This window comes from Trifolium pratense, linkage group LG1 (assembly GCF_020283565.1).
Source record: "Trifolium pratense cultivar HEN17-A07 linkage group LG1, ARS_RC_1.1, whole genome shotgun sequence".
Lineage (NCBI taxonomy): Eukaryota > Viridiplantae > Streptophyta > Magnoliopsida > Fabales > Fabaceae > Trifolium > Trifolium pratense.
The window spans coordinates 2,128,004-2,142,490 of record NC_060059.1 but is presented as its reverse complement, the minus strand read 5'-3'; the positions used below and the strand labels follow the sequence as shown (position 1 = coordinate 2,142,490).

The following is a 14,487-nucleotide window of genomic DNA, read 5'->3' as shown; positions in this document are numbered from 1 at the left end:
ATATTTTAATCTTAAAGTATCTAAATTATAATCCAAATTTAATTAAATTATTCATAAAATCTTCCTAGGTTCCAGAAAACTCGAATTTTAATCGCCATAATATAAATATTACTGACAAAATCAAATTTTGAATTTGAGAAATTCAAACATTATATTATCCAAATCATAAATTATTTAAAAAAAAAAAAAAAAATCATTCTCTTTTTTTTATAAAAATTAGCCACATTTCAATAGTGGTTTTGCGTTGTGCAACTGAAATGTTTAAAAAGAATTTCCAGACAAATGCATGTGTGTTAACGAGTTTTAGTTGAGTTATAGCGGTATGAGAACCAACTATAGGAGTATATACAGTAATATATCTTTTTTATTGGGCCTAAATTCTTTCAATAGTTTTACTAAGGCCCAATGAATCTCAAACCCAATGATATCACATCATTTCTTGTACAAATCACCTAAGAGCACCTAAGAGAAAGCTTCTTTTGGCACCCTTTGTATTTCTCGCGCTCCATTTTCATTTTCATTTTCATTTTCATTTTCATTTTCACTTGTCTTCTATTTATGTCATGAATTTTATAAAAATGAGAAAAATAAAACCTCCTAATATGAAAATTTCATGATTTTACATGTCTGCTATTTAAGTAGCTGACGTTATAAAAATGAAAAAATTTGAGGAAAAAATAACATCTAATTAAACATGAATGAAATGCAAATGGGCAACAAGTTGCTTCGTTTTTTTTTTTTTTTTGACAAAACAAGTTGCTTCGTCAATCATTTTTTGAATGACAAAATTAATTCTCTAAAACAAATAATATTCATGAATGAAGCTAAGAGTGGAGGTTTTGAACGCGTCCAATTTGAAAGTGATTCTTAAGTGTTGGTTGATGTCATCCGTACCAAGCTGCGAGACAACTCAGAGTTTCTTTCAATCGTTAATGAAATTATTCTTGTTATGTTATCATGTGTGAACTTTGAAGTTAAGTTTATTAGGAGACAAGTGAATTTAGTTGCTCACACTCTAGTTAGGGCGGCCAATTCTTGGACTAGTTTCCATAAATTTGAGATTATTTCTTCATGTATTGAACTTTTGATAATTAATGAAATACATCAAGTTTGTTTGGTTCAAAAAAAAATATTCATGGACCTATGAGACACAATATTGTTATACATGACCTTTAAATTCTTTGTAAAAACTCATGACCTCTCGTGCTAGAAAATTTAAAGTGTCAAATGCAAATAGTATTAACTGTGAAAGTAGATTTTACCATAAACTATAAAATTCACTTTTACGATGACTTGTGTTGTTTCAAACATGAAAAATATATCATACTTTGTTTGTTTGATGTTCTAGTTATATTTATGTGTAGCCTATTTTTAAAAATAATTTTCTTAAAAAATTATATATATGTTGAAAATTAAATAGCTTATTATTTATATTTTTTTATTAACCTGTGGGAAATTTTTTTTAAACTCCACTTAGGAGATTGTAACAAGTCTATATCTAATATAATAAAATTGATTATACCAAATTTTATTAATTTGTCATTATTAACTTTAGTAATAATATCTCAAATTTATATTTTTCATTGATTATAACAAAGCGGCCTAAACCTTTTTTTTCTGTTCAAAATATCACATTAACTAGTATGTTAGTCCGTTCCATGCACGAGATAATTTTCTTTTGTAATATTATTTATTATATTTTGTTTTAAATATTATTTGAGTAATTTAGAATAAATTAATTTGGTTTAAAATTCTTTGTTGAAATTAACATAATTTTTTGGCTCATAGTGATTTCTAAATTAACACACATTTATTTATTTCAATGAATTACATATTGATTTTTTTTTTGTGGCAAATACATATTAATTTTAGTTACGGTGTATCTCAATGAATCACTTTTTTTTTTTTTTGCAAATACATATTAATTTTAATAATTCAAAAAGCTCCAACGAGACATTACCATATCTTTGGAATAAAATCAAGTGATACTTTTTGTTGTGTACTCTCCATTTAAATTGTCTTTCCACACGAAAGTGTTTTATTACTTCAATTGAAGGAATAAAACTTGAATTTCGCTCTAAATGGGCAGAACAGAAAACTCCAAATCATAGAAATATATGATTGATTGTGGTGGTCTTAATTTGAGTATGAAAGAGAAAAATACCTAAAAAAATGTTATAAGACTAAGAAAAATGATTTGAACAAAAACATGAAACATAGATGAAGGGCATTTTGATCTTATTGCCACACTTTAAAAAATATATAATCAAATTGCCACACTTTGAAAATAAAGAACCAAAATGTCATACATTTTGACTATGACTTTTTGTTTCCTCCACTTGGTGTGGCGGTACTCCATTGAAGGAGCAATTTTTATTATTATTTATTTGCTAGCCACATGGTGTGGCATTTTGATACTTTATTTTTAAAGTGTAGCAATTTGGTTATATATTTTTCACACTGTGGCAATAAGATAAAAAAGCCTAGATCAAGAATTAATTACACAAGGATAAATAAGATTTAAATTCTGATGACAACGGATGTAACAATTGTTAGAATGAAATGTACCAATAAGAGGGAGGAAATGGGATGAAGTGGTGTGTGTGTGTGTAAGCCAACCAAGAGTAGTCAAAACAATGTCAATAAGTAGTGTAGGAGTGAGTTATATCAATAGTTGAGATTTTTTGGTGAAAGATTAATCACAGCCGTCAGAGTGGTAATCAAATTGAACTAGCTAGCTAGGAGTTATATCATATACCTTAGGTGTTACTGTTAGGAGAATATAATAGTGCAAAGCAAAGACTTCCCTAATCTATTGTGACAAAAAATTATTAAAGAGAGAATTGTAACCAATTTGTGGTGTTATTGTCTTCAATAAACTGAACTTGATTGCTATTATTTATTTCAAGTACATATTATTAAAACATGCATATGTTTCATATATATACAGTACACACACCTTATTATTATATAAATAAATAAATAAATAAATAAACCCTCATAATCTAATGTTTCATAATTTCAAAGTATGAAGAAACCTTCCCTTTGAAACATCATTACAAGAGAGGAATTCAAGAAATTCCCTAAAACTAAACTCCTTGTAACATTTAGGATGTTGATCATCAACAAGTTGAATTGCCGGACCCATCTTTTTATCCATAGCAAAACTATGAAGACTCACTATAGAAAATCTCTTCTCATTAATTTCCATTAACTATTGCTCTATGAATCACACTCTTATATTGTCCATTGCTAAGAACTTCCATTTGGTCACCTAATTGTACAACCAATGCTCCATCAACAAAAGGAACAGGAACCCAATTGTTGTTTTTGTCTTTCGATTTCTAGCCCCGAACGTGTTTGAAGAAGCAATGTTATTGAACCATAATCTGAGTGAGGATGGATTCCTAAGGTGAGGTCTGGTTCAGGACATGCAGGGTAGCAGCAATTTACTGCTACTACTTGTGAACCTCCTTTTATTTCTTCATGTAAGTAACTTTGGTGGTTTAATCCAAGGCTTTCTAATATTATTTCCATTACTTTGTATTGTAAAATTTGTACTGCCATTGCATATTTTCCCATCTTTTCCCTGTTAACATTTAAATTGGAGATCTAATTTTACGTACAAGTCAATAGAAGTGATAGATTGTATGTATGTGTCTCGTTTGACACTAATACATGTCAGAAATTTGACTTGTTTTCAATTTGATATATCAATTGTTATATAGATTATAGATAAATATATATATTTTTTCTTTTTTTACATTTCGATTGTCTTTTCATGGATTTATATATAGGTTTTTGTTATTTCCATCCATCAGGCGATCAAGTCCATCTTATTTGATTAATCTAACAACAATATTGTTAATCTCTTGAATGTTTAAGTAATCTAAAAATTGATATTTCAATAAAAATAATTTATGAGAGTTTAAATTTGGATCATTAAATTAATCCAACAATTAAAATTTCACTAAAAAGTCGAAAATTGTAAGTAGCTAATATGTACAAAACAAAAATTTGTTTTAATTAATTTATTGTTTATTGAAAATATTTGACATTAATTTGAAAAAGGTCTACATTATACTCTCTTCGTCCCATTTTATAAGAACTCATTTGACTAAATGCACTATTCATATGTCTTTTTTTGACCGTATATTTCTAAAAATATATAAATGTAAAGATTATCATATAAGATCTTGTTTAATTTGTTTCGACGAGTATTTTCAAAATATCAAATTTCTATAATTTTTAGTAATACACAACTAAAAATATTCGTAATCAAAATGAAGTATTGGTGTGCGTGCAGTGGTCAATTAATCCTTATATTTTGGGACGGAGGGAGTAATAGTATTTAGAAAGTTTTCAAATATTATTAGTACAATTTTGTTTTTGTCAGGTAGCCTAGTGACTTGAAATTCCACCTTTAAAGATGGATAAATATAGTGTCCTGAGTACGAACCCCATCTTCTGCATATAAAATGTTGATGTCCATACCAAATAAGCTAAACTCACGGGTATTTATTAATACAAATTAATTACCTATAAGTGGATGGATTTGAAGGCCACATATGAATCCAATCTGATATTGGATGGGAGTAGTGTTTGATGAAATCTCTCCGGCAAAATACTTTATCTTTGGCTTGATTAAGACTTGTTCCATATCTAACAGGTTTGTGAACATCATCAGAAAATAAGCACATCTTTTCATTATTAGGAAGGTTGAAGAACTAATTTGCCACTTCTAGAGCATCTTTCATTGTTGACTCATCAATTCCATGGTTAATAACCTACAACAATATGTAAGTGTCATATGAAAATTTAATGATTGCTAATGAAATTAAGGATGTAGAGAAACAATATATTTACGTATGCAAAGTAAGGTTAGGATTTGGTTCCTATGAAGCTAGCTATAGTGTTGTCATTACATGAAATTAAGAGCTAGGGAATAAATTGTTGGAATATTTTATAATATTCCAATAATATTATGTGGGCAAATATCTTTATATATAATTATATTAGTTATTTATCAATTAAGAGCCTTAATTGATTAAGTGATCAAATAAAGTAAAAGGCTAATTAGATTTCTATTTAGAATTAATTAATTAATTGGATATGGGCTCAATATGAGTGGATGTCAGGATGGCCCATTTCGGAATAATATGAACCATAATTGGTCATCACACTATATATAGGCTATGGTCCCCAATATACCTTACATGAGCAAATAATCTCTTCTCCCCATCTGAAGAGAATTCAAGGCATTAGGGTACGATTGAGGAAGAACCACAAGCCAACGGATGCTCGTCGTCCGTCTCTCTCTTTGTGTTTCAGGATTGCTACCGAGAGACTCTGCGGTTAGTTCATCTAATGGATTCATCATCCAGGTATTCCTATTACTATAATCTTGATAAATCAACATGTCGTAGATCCTGTTTAAAGATACATGCTCCTATGTTTATTTGTCTTCCGCACTGAAGTAAGATTATGGTTTTAATCTTTGTTATTGAGAGCATGTTATATGATTAAATTATTAAATTAATTCCAACAAGTGGTATCAGATGTTTGATTTTTTGGGATTATGTATAATTTATGCTTGCGGTAATTACTTGGGTTAATACTCTTAATCTCCTCGTGAACTCTAACTTTCGGGTAATCGATATGGCTGTGTATGCATTCTTTCTATTTTTTAAAGTCCAGTCGTCAATCTTTAGCACAATTGTTTGTTGCATACATGACATTGTTCATGTGTATATTTTGTTCTGTACAAATACTCCAATTTTTGGGGGACTTGTGTTTCAATTAAATTTACTTATTTTCATTTAGTTAAAGAAATAAGTATCGACTGTAGGCAATTTAAAGGCAATTCGAATCATGGAAAATTAGGAGATAACAAGAAAGTATTTTTGATTATGATCATGAACGTGAAGTAGTTCAGTTTGATGAGAATTAAGCTTTTCTACATCAAGCATAAAGTTTTGCTTTATTTTTGGAGATTAATTTATTTGTAATCACACTTTTCAATAAAATCTGGAAATATTGATTTTCTTTTGTGATTATAGCTTTTGGATTATTAATACATAATTTCATATATGTATATTTATTTTTCTCTTAAATTTAGAATTGATAAAAGTGAACCCTTTTACAATTCTTTTGAAAATCTTTGCAGCAAATTAAGGATTTGGCTGGAATTTTTGTGGAATTTTAATTATGTGGTGTGATTTTTTTTTTTTTTTTGGTCAGGTAGCCTAGTGGCTTGAAATTCCACCTTTAAAGATGGATAAGTGGAGTGTCCAGGGTTCGAACCCTGGCTCCTGCATATAAAATGCTGATGTCCCAACCAATTGAGCTAAGCTCATGGGGACTATGTGGTGTGATTTTATTCAGTTGGCATATGAATACGGAACTTGAACCGGTAATTAAGGATCATTATATAATTATGTTATGCAAATTAAGAATATTAAGGCTAGTGGAACGTTCATTCGGTTTTGGAACGTAATATTGCCTTTTTTGCTTCATTCCGGTTGATTGTTAAAATCAATTCTTTCAATTTAATTTTTCTATAAAGTTGCTATTGTTATAGCAAATAAAGATTTAGAGTTGCTTTGATTTATTCTAAAAATAAAATTAAAGTTTCCGGTGTTTTTTTGACTAATTTTTCTAAATTAGATATTTGGTTTTCCTTATTTATAAACTAATAAGGATTTAGGTTAATTTCGGTGTTCAAATAAATAAATAAATAAATAATTAATTTGACTTATTCATAAAGATTGATCTCTAAAAATAAGGATTTGTATTTGATTTGAAATTATAAATTGATTCACATTAGTCTTATACTTAAAGTTGTATTTTGAGAAATGAGGCATTTGGTAAATATATATATTTGGTTTTTATATATATGTAATTTTTTTCAATTGCCTTTAAATAGCAATTAATAAGGATTCTCAAAATACTTTGATCATATTTGATATGCACATAAATTAAAGCTTTGATTCTTTAAAATTTTGGAAAATATAGATTCTATAATTATTTGTTTATTTATAGAATATAAAGTTTTGGTTTCCTTCTATTTTGGAAAACACAAGTATAGAATTTTCATTCATTTATTTAAAGAATCATTTAGTATATGTGAATCAATTGTAGTATGAATATTTTTTGGTATATATAAGGATTTAATTTTAATTGAAATTAAATATTTGATTTATAGCATGATTATGATGTTTGAGTTTATTGTTATAAGTTTCTACAATAATTTTCTTTTATCATGCTCTTTGAATATATTTCATGCTAATTTAGGTTGCTTGTGAGTTTGTTCTCACACTAAGGGATGCCTTTTAATCTTGTGATTATCAGGTGACATCATAAGGAAAATGCTTACATTTTGTGGGTAGTACCTTGTAAATTTAAGACTTTTCCCATTTGATTTAATAAATTGTCAGGTGATTTTGACTGTCTTGGTTGAAACAACAAGTTGCAAAAGTAACATCTGTTGCGTAGATTTGATTCAGTTAGAATCACATAAGGATGTATAAAATTATTCATGCATTGTTTACCACATATGCATTTTTTTTTTAACAAACTTTAATGCCAGGAAACATAACCAAAAATATTTACACATTTAAGATTTTTTTAAACAAATAAAGATATAGGCACGAAAATAAAGAAACTCGCAAAGTTATATAGACGAATTGATTATTTAAAACTGGGTAAATAGGTTTTTACCCTTGCAAAATAAGCAAGTTTTGGTTTATCCCTCTCATTAAAAAAATGTTGACATTTGATTCTCTGGTTTACCCCCTCAAGTGATGTAGGATGATTTATTCAGTATTTTATATTTTAGCTAGATTTGTTGTATTTTTATTTTAGCTAGATGTGTTATTTTATTTTACTATCTTTTAGGTAGATTTTTTTTATATTTTTATTTTAGGATGTGTTATTCTTTTACTATCTATTAGGAGATTTGTTATTTTTATTTTTCACTGTTATTTAAGCTAAACTATTGTAGCCTTGAGGACAGAAAATCTGATGGATTCTAGAGTTTTTTATCTGACAGGTTTTTCGTAAGACGGAATCTTAAAGAATCGTTGGCCCGCCGCCTATCTGCCCCCTATTAATTCGTGCACCTTTTTCCCCATAACATATCGCACCACTCCTCACCAGTCACCATCTCGGTCTCGCACAATCACTCGTAGCCTCGCTCAATCTCCTCTGTCTCGATGAAGTAAGTGAATCACAATACCTGAACTAGACAATTGAACTTAGCTTCTTATTCAAGAATGAAGTTGCGTGGAATGAACTTTGAAGTTCCCAAACTGGAGGTATTGAACTTGTCACGTACAGATGTTGATGATGAAGCGCTCTATATGATCTCAAAGAGTTGTCGTGGGCTTTTGCAACTGTTACTGGAACGTTGTTGTAATGTCACAGAGAAAGGGGTAAAGCATGTTGTAGAAAACTGCACACAACTTAGAGAGATCAATTTAATGAGGTGTGAAAAAGTGCATCCTAATGTCGTTGCCTCAATGGTATTATCAAGGCCATCATTGAGAAAGATAATTGCTCCAGCTTGTTATTGTTTCAGTGACATAGAAAGGGAACTCTTCTCGCGTCAAAGATGCCTTGTTTGCTATTCGTAGCATTCTCAAACTGCACTGGTGAAGTTTAAACTCTGAAATGTGAGATTTTTTGGTTCTTTAGATTTACTTGTGTGTTAAATTACCTTTTTTAAAATTAATCGTACAAATGTGTATTTGCTCATATAATTGTTTAAGTAATTGTGTAAGGATTTTGTATAGTGGTAGCGATTGGGTGGTTATAAGTGTGGACAGGCATGTGATTTGAAATCAAGGACATCGTTGGTTGGAATTGGAAAGATAACAATGTAGTAGTTAAACTTGATTTCTATTTTGATTCAACTTGTAAGGTGTGAATATGCTGTTCAAGTTGGTGCATATGTTCATATTAATACTGGTCAAAATCTAGTTTGTTAGACTCATTTTTGAGGTGTTTCATAATTTGTTTTGTGAACTGATTTGAAATTTTTACTTCTTTGACATATGAGGGCAGGGATTCAAAATCCATTGGAAGGACCTAAAGGGAATTAAAGATGCTAATGCAACTTTGGTTTGGTTTTTGCTGAGTTGAGTCATGCTACATCAGGGGAAGCTTGCAGATGTGGTTGCCAAAGAATTTGGCGAGTGGCTAAATCATTATTTGTTGGCATCTACAGTAATTAAAGAACAGAAGGTGAAAATTACATTACAGTAACTAAGGAAGACAGGGTGAATTGTTGTTCAGAGAGTAAATACGTATATGCTTAATTTGATCTTCAGGTTTTGTAGGAAGTAATTGTAGCTTGGTTTCATGTTATAATAACAATTTCGTATAAGCCATACATACCTTTTGGCAGAAACGTACAAGCTTTAGGAAGTAATTGTAGACTTGAGTACCGACCAGTCCGCAAGACAGGTAGCGTATGGTAGTTTTCAAAATTTCTCAAGAATTTCTCATTTTTAACACATTACTTAAGTAGCAGAAATGCATAATTGGAAACCAAAAGGGCGCGCGAAAAGCACTAGGGGGGCCAAAAGAATTTCTCATATACACATGCCTGATGCCTCTTATTAGCTGTCAAATGTGACGGCCAACCCCGCTATAGCCCGATTACATAAATGACTTTGATTAGACTGACTCAATTGTTATTGGAATGTAAATTATATTAATTTTTTCCTTACACTTCTCATGCTTTCTTTGAATTTCCCGACAGACACACACATCAAATTTGAACTCCTCTTGTGGCAAAATGAAAATTCATGATTGTTACACATCCGGATTCTAGAATCTGAGTGTGTACGTAAATAATCCATACTAGAGAACGCACTCTTTCCGGCACCTTCAATTTCCATATTTTGTTCCACATAAAAACCACATAATTTGTTATACATAGCTGCAACGAAAACACAGTTCCAGATCCTCCAAAACCAATTTTTCATCACTACCATATATACTCATCATTTGGAGGGAGGCTTGCTGCACTGCAATTTTCTGCAGTAGTGTTACAGGCATCCAATTGTTCAATAAATCCCAATTCCACTTTTCTTCATCATCTACAAGATCACTTACTTTCAATCGGCTTAATTCAGACGGAATAGTGAGAATTTGATCTAATATGAGACATTCTTCAATCCATGCTTCACTCCACGCATCAATTGACTTCCCATCACCTACACACCAATGTCTAACCTTATCAATCAATGGTTTCAAACCATTCAAAAGCTTTCGAAAGACTAGGGTCTGTACCTCTACTTCTTCCATCATCTTGTCCACTTTCTGCACCATATTTTCCTTTCAACACTTTGCTCTAATACTCATCATTATCCTCTTGAAGCTTTGCCCCAAGCTTTAGCAGACACACACCTTATTCATCACATCCAATTTCCTCAGCCTTAAGCCTCCCATACATTTCGGCAGTGTAATTTTATCCCAACCAGCACCATGAAATCTTCGCTTTTGTTCAGTATCTGCATATGAACTGATGTTGCATCCTTTGAATATCGTCTAAACAACTTTTGGGAATTATAGACGACATCATCGGATAAATAGGACTGGTGAGTAAAATTTGACAAAATCAATAATCTTTTGAAAATATTTATAATCTCATAAACCTATTTAAAAGCACATGTAAAGTCATCGACAATTTTAACAGGTTAATGAAAAAAAACATTATAGATTACTCGATGGGGTACATAACATTTACGATATAATGTGAATTTAAGAAAAATATACTACAAAAAATAAAAATAAAAAACATAAGGTAATAGAAATGATCCACATATTACTTGTTTGTTATATCCACATAACATTTTGTCTCAAACCTTGTTAAAAAAAAAAACATTTTGTCTCAAATAAGAAATGAAATACTACTCCATTATATCTAGGTTCCACATGTAACATTATATCTAGGTTCCAAAAATACTACTCCATCATCAGTTACATGAACATATGTTTCACATATTGACTACTTGTTCTTCAATTTGATGACCATCTTTTTAGCTTCATCAGAAAATTTCATCATTTCGACCATCTCTTTCTGCACCATAGTAGGCTGTTGTCCATATGCATCTTTCATAATTTGGGAAGCCTCTGAGACCTAATATTACATACATATTTGTTGTAAATAAAAATAGTAAATACTCTATTATTAGGAGTAATCTTCTATTAGTAATTTGTATTCGGCCCATGAGCCCATTAGGTTAGAATAGCCTATATAAACACATTAGTGATTGTAAATTATTAATTTATAACTTGAAATATAATAATATATTCAGTTTTCACAATATTTGTCATAAATAAGTAATGCTATACTAATTAATACTACATGGTAAGCCCAAATTAAATAAAATGATGATGCAGCCAACATACCATAGCAACACTCTCAGATCTAGAGTTTGCCAAAATTGTTGAAATTTGATTTTTGGTCTCCTCCTCATGTCTTTCAGCCTCTTCCTGTTTCAAATTCAAGGAAGAAAATCAACCAAACCATGTGCAATTGACTTTTCAAGATCAAGGTATAAGTAACAAGTTTTCTTACCTTGAACTTGTTCTCAAAATCAGCAAATTTCTGAGAGATCTCCTCTTGAGCTACGTCACTTAGTTTCATCACTCTTGAAGAATGCGTAGCAATGTTCTCGAAGAATTCCAGGGCTGCAACTGAAACACTTTCTGTGGATTCCTTACTTTTATTTAATCCCTACAGTGATCAATTAAGTTCATAATTGAATTATTAAACTATTGCTTAATTTGCACTAATATTTTTACACAAAAATAGAATAAGTTAGTGTGGGAATTTGAACATACTTCCTCTTGTTGTTGGATGCAGCACTCCTTCTCCTCTAACTTTGAAACAAGTAGCTTGTATTTCTGTTGAAGATCATGCAGCTCTATAATGCTAGTTTTTTCAAAATTCTCCTTGTAATCCTTGAACTCTTTGATAAGCATGTGAACAATCAAATTCATTGAGAGATAATGAACCAAACAGCCGATGCCAAATTTTTTCAAAAGGGCAAACACACACACTGTAAAAAAGAGTTAAACGTGGTTAAAAAGTTGATGAAAACACATATTGTATATAATTTTTCTTGTGCAATCAATTGTGAAATATTGTGTGGAAATAAAGTTTATGAAATGATAGATGAACAGAAAATTTACTTTGTTGCAAGAATGTTTTGACAAGGTCTTCATTTGTATTGGTTTGAATGTTTTCTTCAATCTGAGTTTCTTCTTGAGTCCACAAACTCCTTGAGTTTCTTCTTTCTGCAAGTATAGGGATAATCTTCACCTGCTTTCCAAACCCTTTGTTGTTGAGTTTCAAAGATACAGATCCTTTCCCTTTTTCACTTACCTAAATGAATTGAACATACAGTATATGAAACCCAACGATGATGATATTTTTAAAGCTAAAAACAGAGATATTTTAATAATACCTTTGCAATGCTAGCGCATTTAATTGGTACTGGACATTTCAATGGAATGTTGGAAGGGTAAGACTGACCAGGTATAAAGGTATCCCCTGCAATATTTTTGTTGACAGTTTATTGCAACAAATGAACAATGCATATATACAAATTTTATATGTTGAAAAAAATAGGGATGGATATATATATATATATACCTAAGAAAGAAGAATCAGCCGAGGGTAGTAAGAGAGGGGCATGTTTGTTCTCCAAAGAACCTTTTGCCTTGTCAATCTGCTTGGCACCATTAAGATGGAAATCGGGAGGATCAAAAGTATCTTTGTTATCCATGATCTACAAGGTAACATTAATCACGTTAGATAATTAAACTTCATAAAAAAAAAAAAAAAAAAAAATCACAAAAAACTTCATCAACACGTTAGATTAAAACAAGTTGAGAAGCAAATATAGAAACAAAATCTGTACTCAAACACTAAACAAAACAAACATATTCAACAAGGAACACTCAAGAAAACAAACAATTTCCAAATTTATTCAAAAGTGAAAAAAAACACAAAATCTACAAAATACACACAAGCTTTAAATGTTTCTCACAATTCAATAAACCAAAGATATTAATGGAAAATGAAGTTGAAGAAAAATAAAACTAGATCTAGTTTTTGTATGTTTGTTGTGATATGAAGTTAAAACAACTTAAACTTGTTTCAATGAAAGGAGATTGAACAAACACAAATGCAAATTTTGAAGAGAAAAATGAAAGAATAGTGTGGAGATTACCACAATTCTAGAGAAACAGTACCAGGAAGAATAAGTACCAGGAAGAAGAAATGAGCGAGGAATTAGTGAAGGAATCGAATAAGTACTAGGAAGAACGAATGAAAATTTGTTGAATGAGCGAGTACCGCAATTCGTACTAACGAAAAAATATCATCATCAGCATTCTTTGACACTCACGTCACAAGCTCACGCAGGCAGGTGCAAATATATTTTTTGTCTTTTTTATAAATTAAATAAATTTATTCTTTATTAAATACTCCCTCTGTACGGACTCGGACACGAACACGGCGACACGACGACATCGCTAATGTAAAAAATATAGGACATCGACACCGTTACATATTTATAATAGATATAAATTGAAAATCAAAATATATACACATTTAAATATAAGTTGAGCAAGTTATTTCTTAAAAAAGTTCTAAAACAACATGATAATATTTTACCTTTATTTATTCATGTACTATCGAAAAAAGCTAAAAATATTGTAATCAACATGTAATATCTTCGATCCCTCTTTGGTTAATATTGTTGTTTCGACACATCTTTAACACTTTTAGATATGTCTGATATGTGCTTAATTAGAGTATAAGCAAAGAAAAAAAATTACACTTGTCTGACACATTGTACGAGTATTTTAAAGGTGTTGGACACTGATCAAATGAGTGTCAAAGTAAAGGAAAAATTGAGTTTTTTGGACACCGGTATTAGCTATCCGACAAGTTTCGTACACTGCGGCACGCCTAATCATAGAGGTGTACATATAATAAGTAATAAATTTTGAAATGAAACATAAAAGTTTTGGAATAACATTTTATTAAGTACTCCTTCGGTCCCATTTTAAATGACCTTTTTTTGACATTGATTTGTCCCAAAATAAATGACTTATACAACTTTCAAAGCCATTTTTCCAATTTTACCCTTTATGTGGGCCCCTGTTTATGTGTGGCATACTCAACCAATTTAATCATTACTACTAGTAATGAAAAAGGTAAGGGCAGTTTAGTAATTGTACAACTCTCTTTTATTTATGCACTTTTTTTAAAGTGTGTGAAATGGTCAAATAGGTCATTTAAAATGGACAGAGCGAGTAATAAATTTTGGAATGAAACATGAAAATTTTAGAATTGTCACAATGTTCCATATAAAAAAGGACCGTAGGAAACAACTAGGCTAAATTGCAGTTTTGACTCCCCACGTTTTCAAACGAGCGACTTTAGTCCCGCAGTTGTCTCATTTT

General features: G+C 30.4%; 1 protein-coding gene, 1 long non-coding RNA gene and 1 pseudogene across 2 annotated transcripts; 1 reads left to right on the top strand and 2 right to left on the bottom strand.

Moving 5' to 3' along the window:
* Positions 1-3,013: 3,013 nt before the first annotated feature.
* Positions 3,014-5,738, bottom strand: LOC123911192 (annotated as a pseudogene).
* Positions 5,739-8,255: 2,517 nt separating this feature from the next.
* LOC123899907 lies at positions 8,256-9,409 on the top strand. The gene is made up of 2 exons (XR_006805763.1): positions 8,256-8,672; positions 9,064-9,409. It is a non-coding gene; the product is annotated as an uncharacterized LOC123899907 (long non-coding RNA).
* Positions 9,410-10,811: 1,402 nt separating this feature from the next.
* On the bottom strand, positions 10,812-12,800 carry LOC123911184 (kinesin-like protein KIN-5D). The gene is made up of 7 exons (XM_045962559.1): positions 12,668-12,800; positions 12,480-12,565; positions 12,205-12,397; positions 11,854-12,071; positions 11,588-11,746; positions 11,419-11,502; positions 10,812-11,146 (listed from the first exon to the last, which is right to left on the bottom strand). Exons 1-7 carry the CDS (start codon positions 12,798-12,800, stop codon positions 11,015-11,017), a joined length of 1,005 nt encoding a protein of 334 aa, XP_045818515.1. The 3' UTR covers positions 10,812-11,014.
* Positions 12,801-14,487: the final 1,687 nt, after the last annotated feature.

Coding starts and splice junctions, on each gene's coding strand:
- LOC123911184 (XM_045962559.1), bottom strand. CDS start 12,800: ATGGATAACAAAGATACTTTTGATCCTCCCGATTTCCATCTTAATGGT. Junction 12,398..12,479: donor AATGCGCTAGCATTGCAAAG/GTATTATTAAAA, acceptor CAATTCATTTAG/GTAAGTGAAAAAGGGAAAGG. Junction 11,503..11,587: donor ATTTTGAGAACAAGTTCAAG/GTAAGAAAACTT, acceptor AATTTGAAACAG/GAAGAGGCTGAAAGACATGA.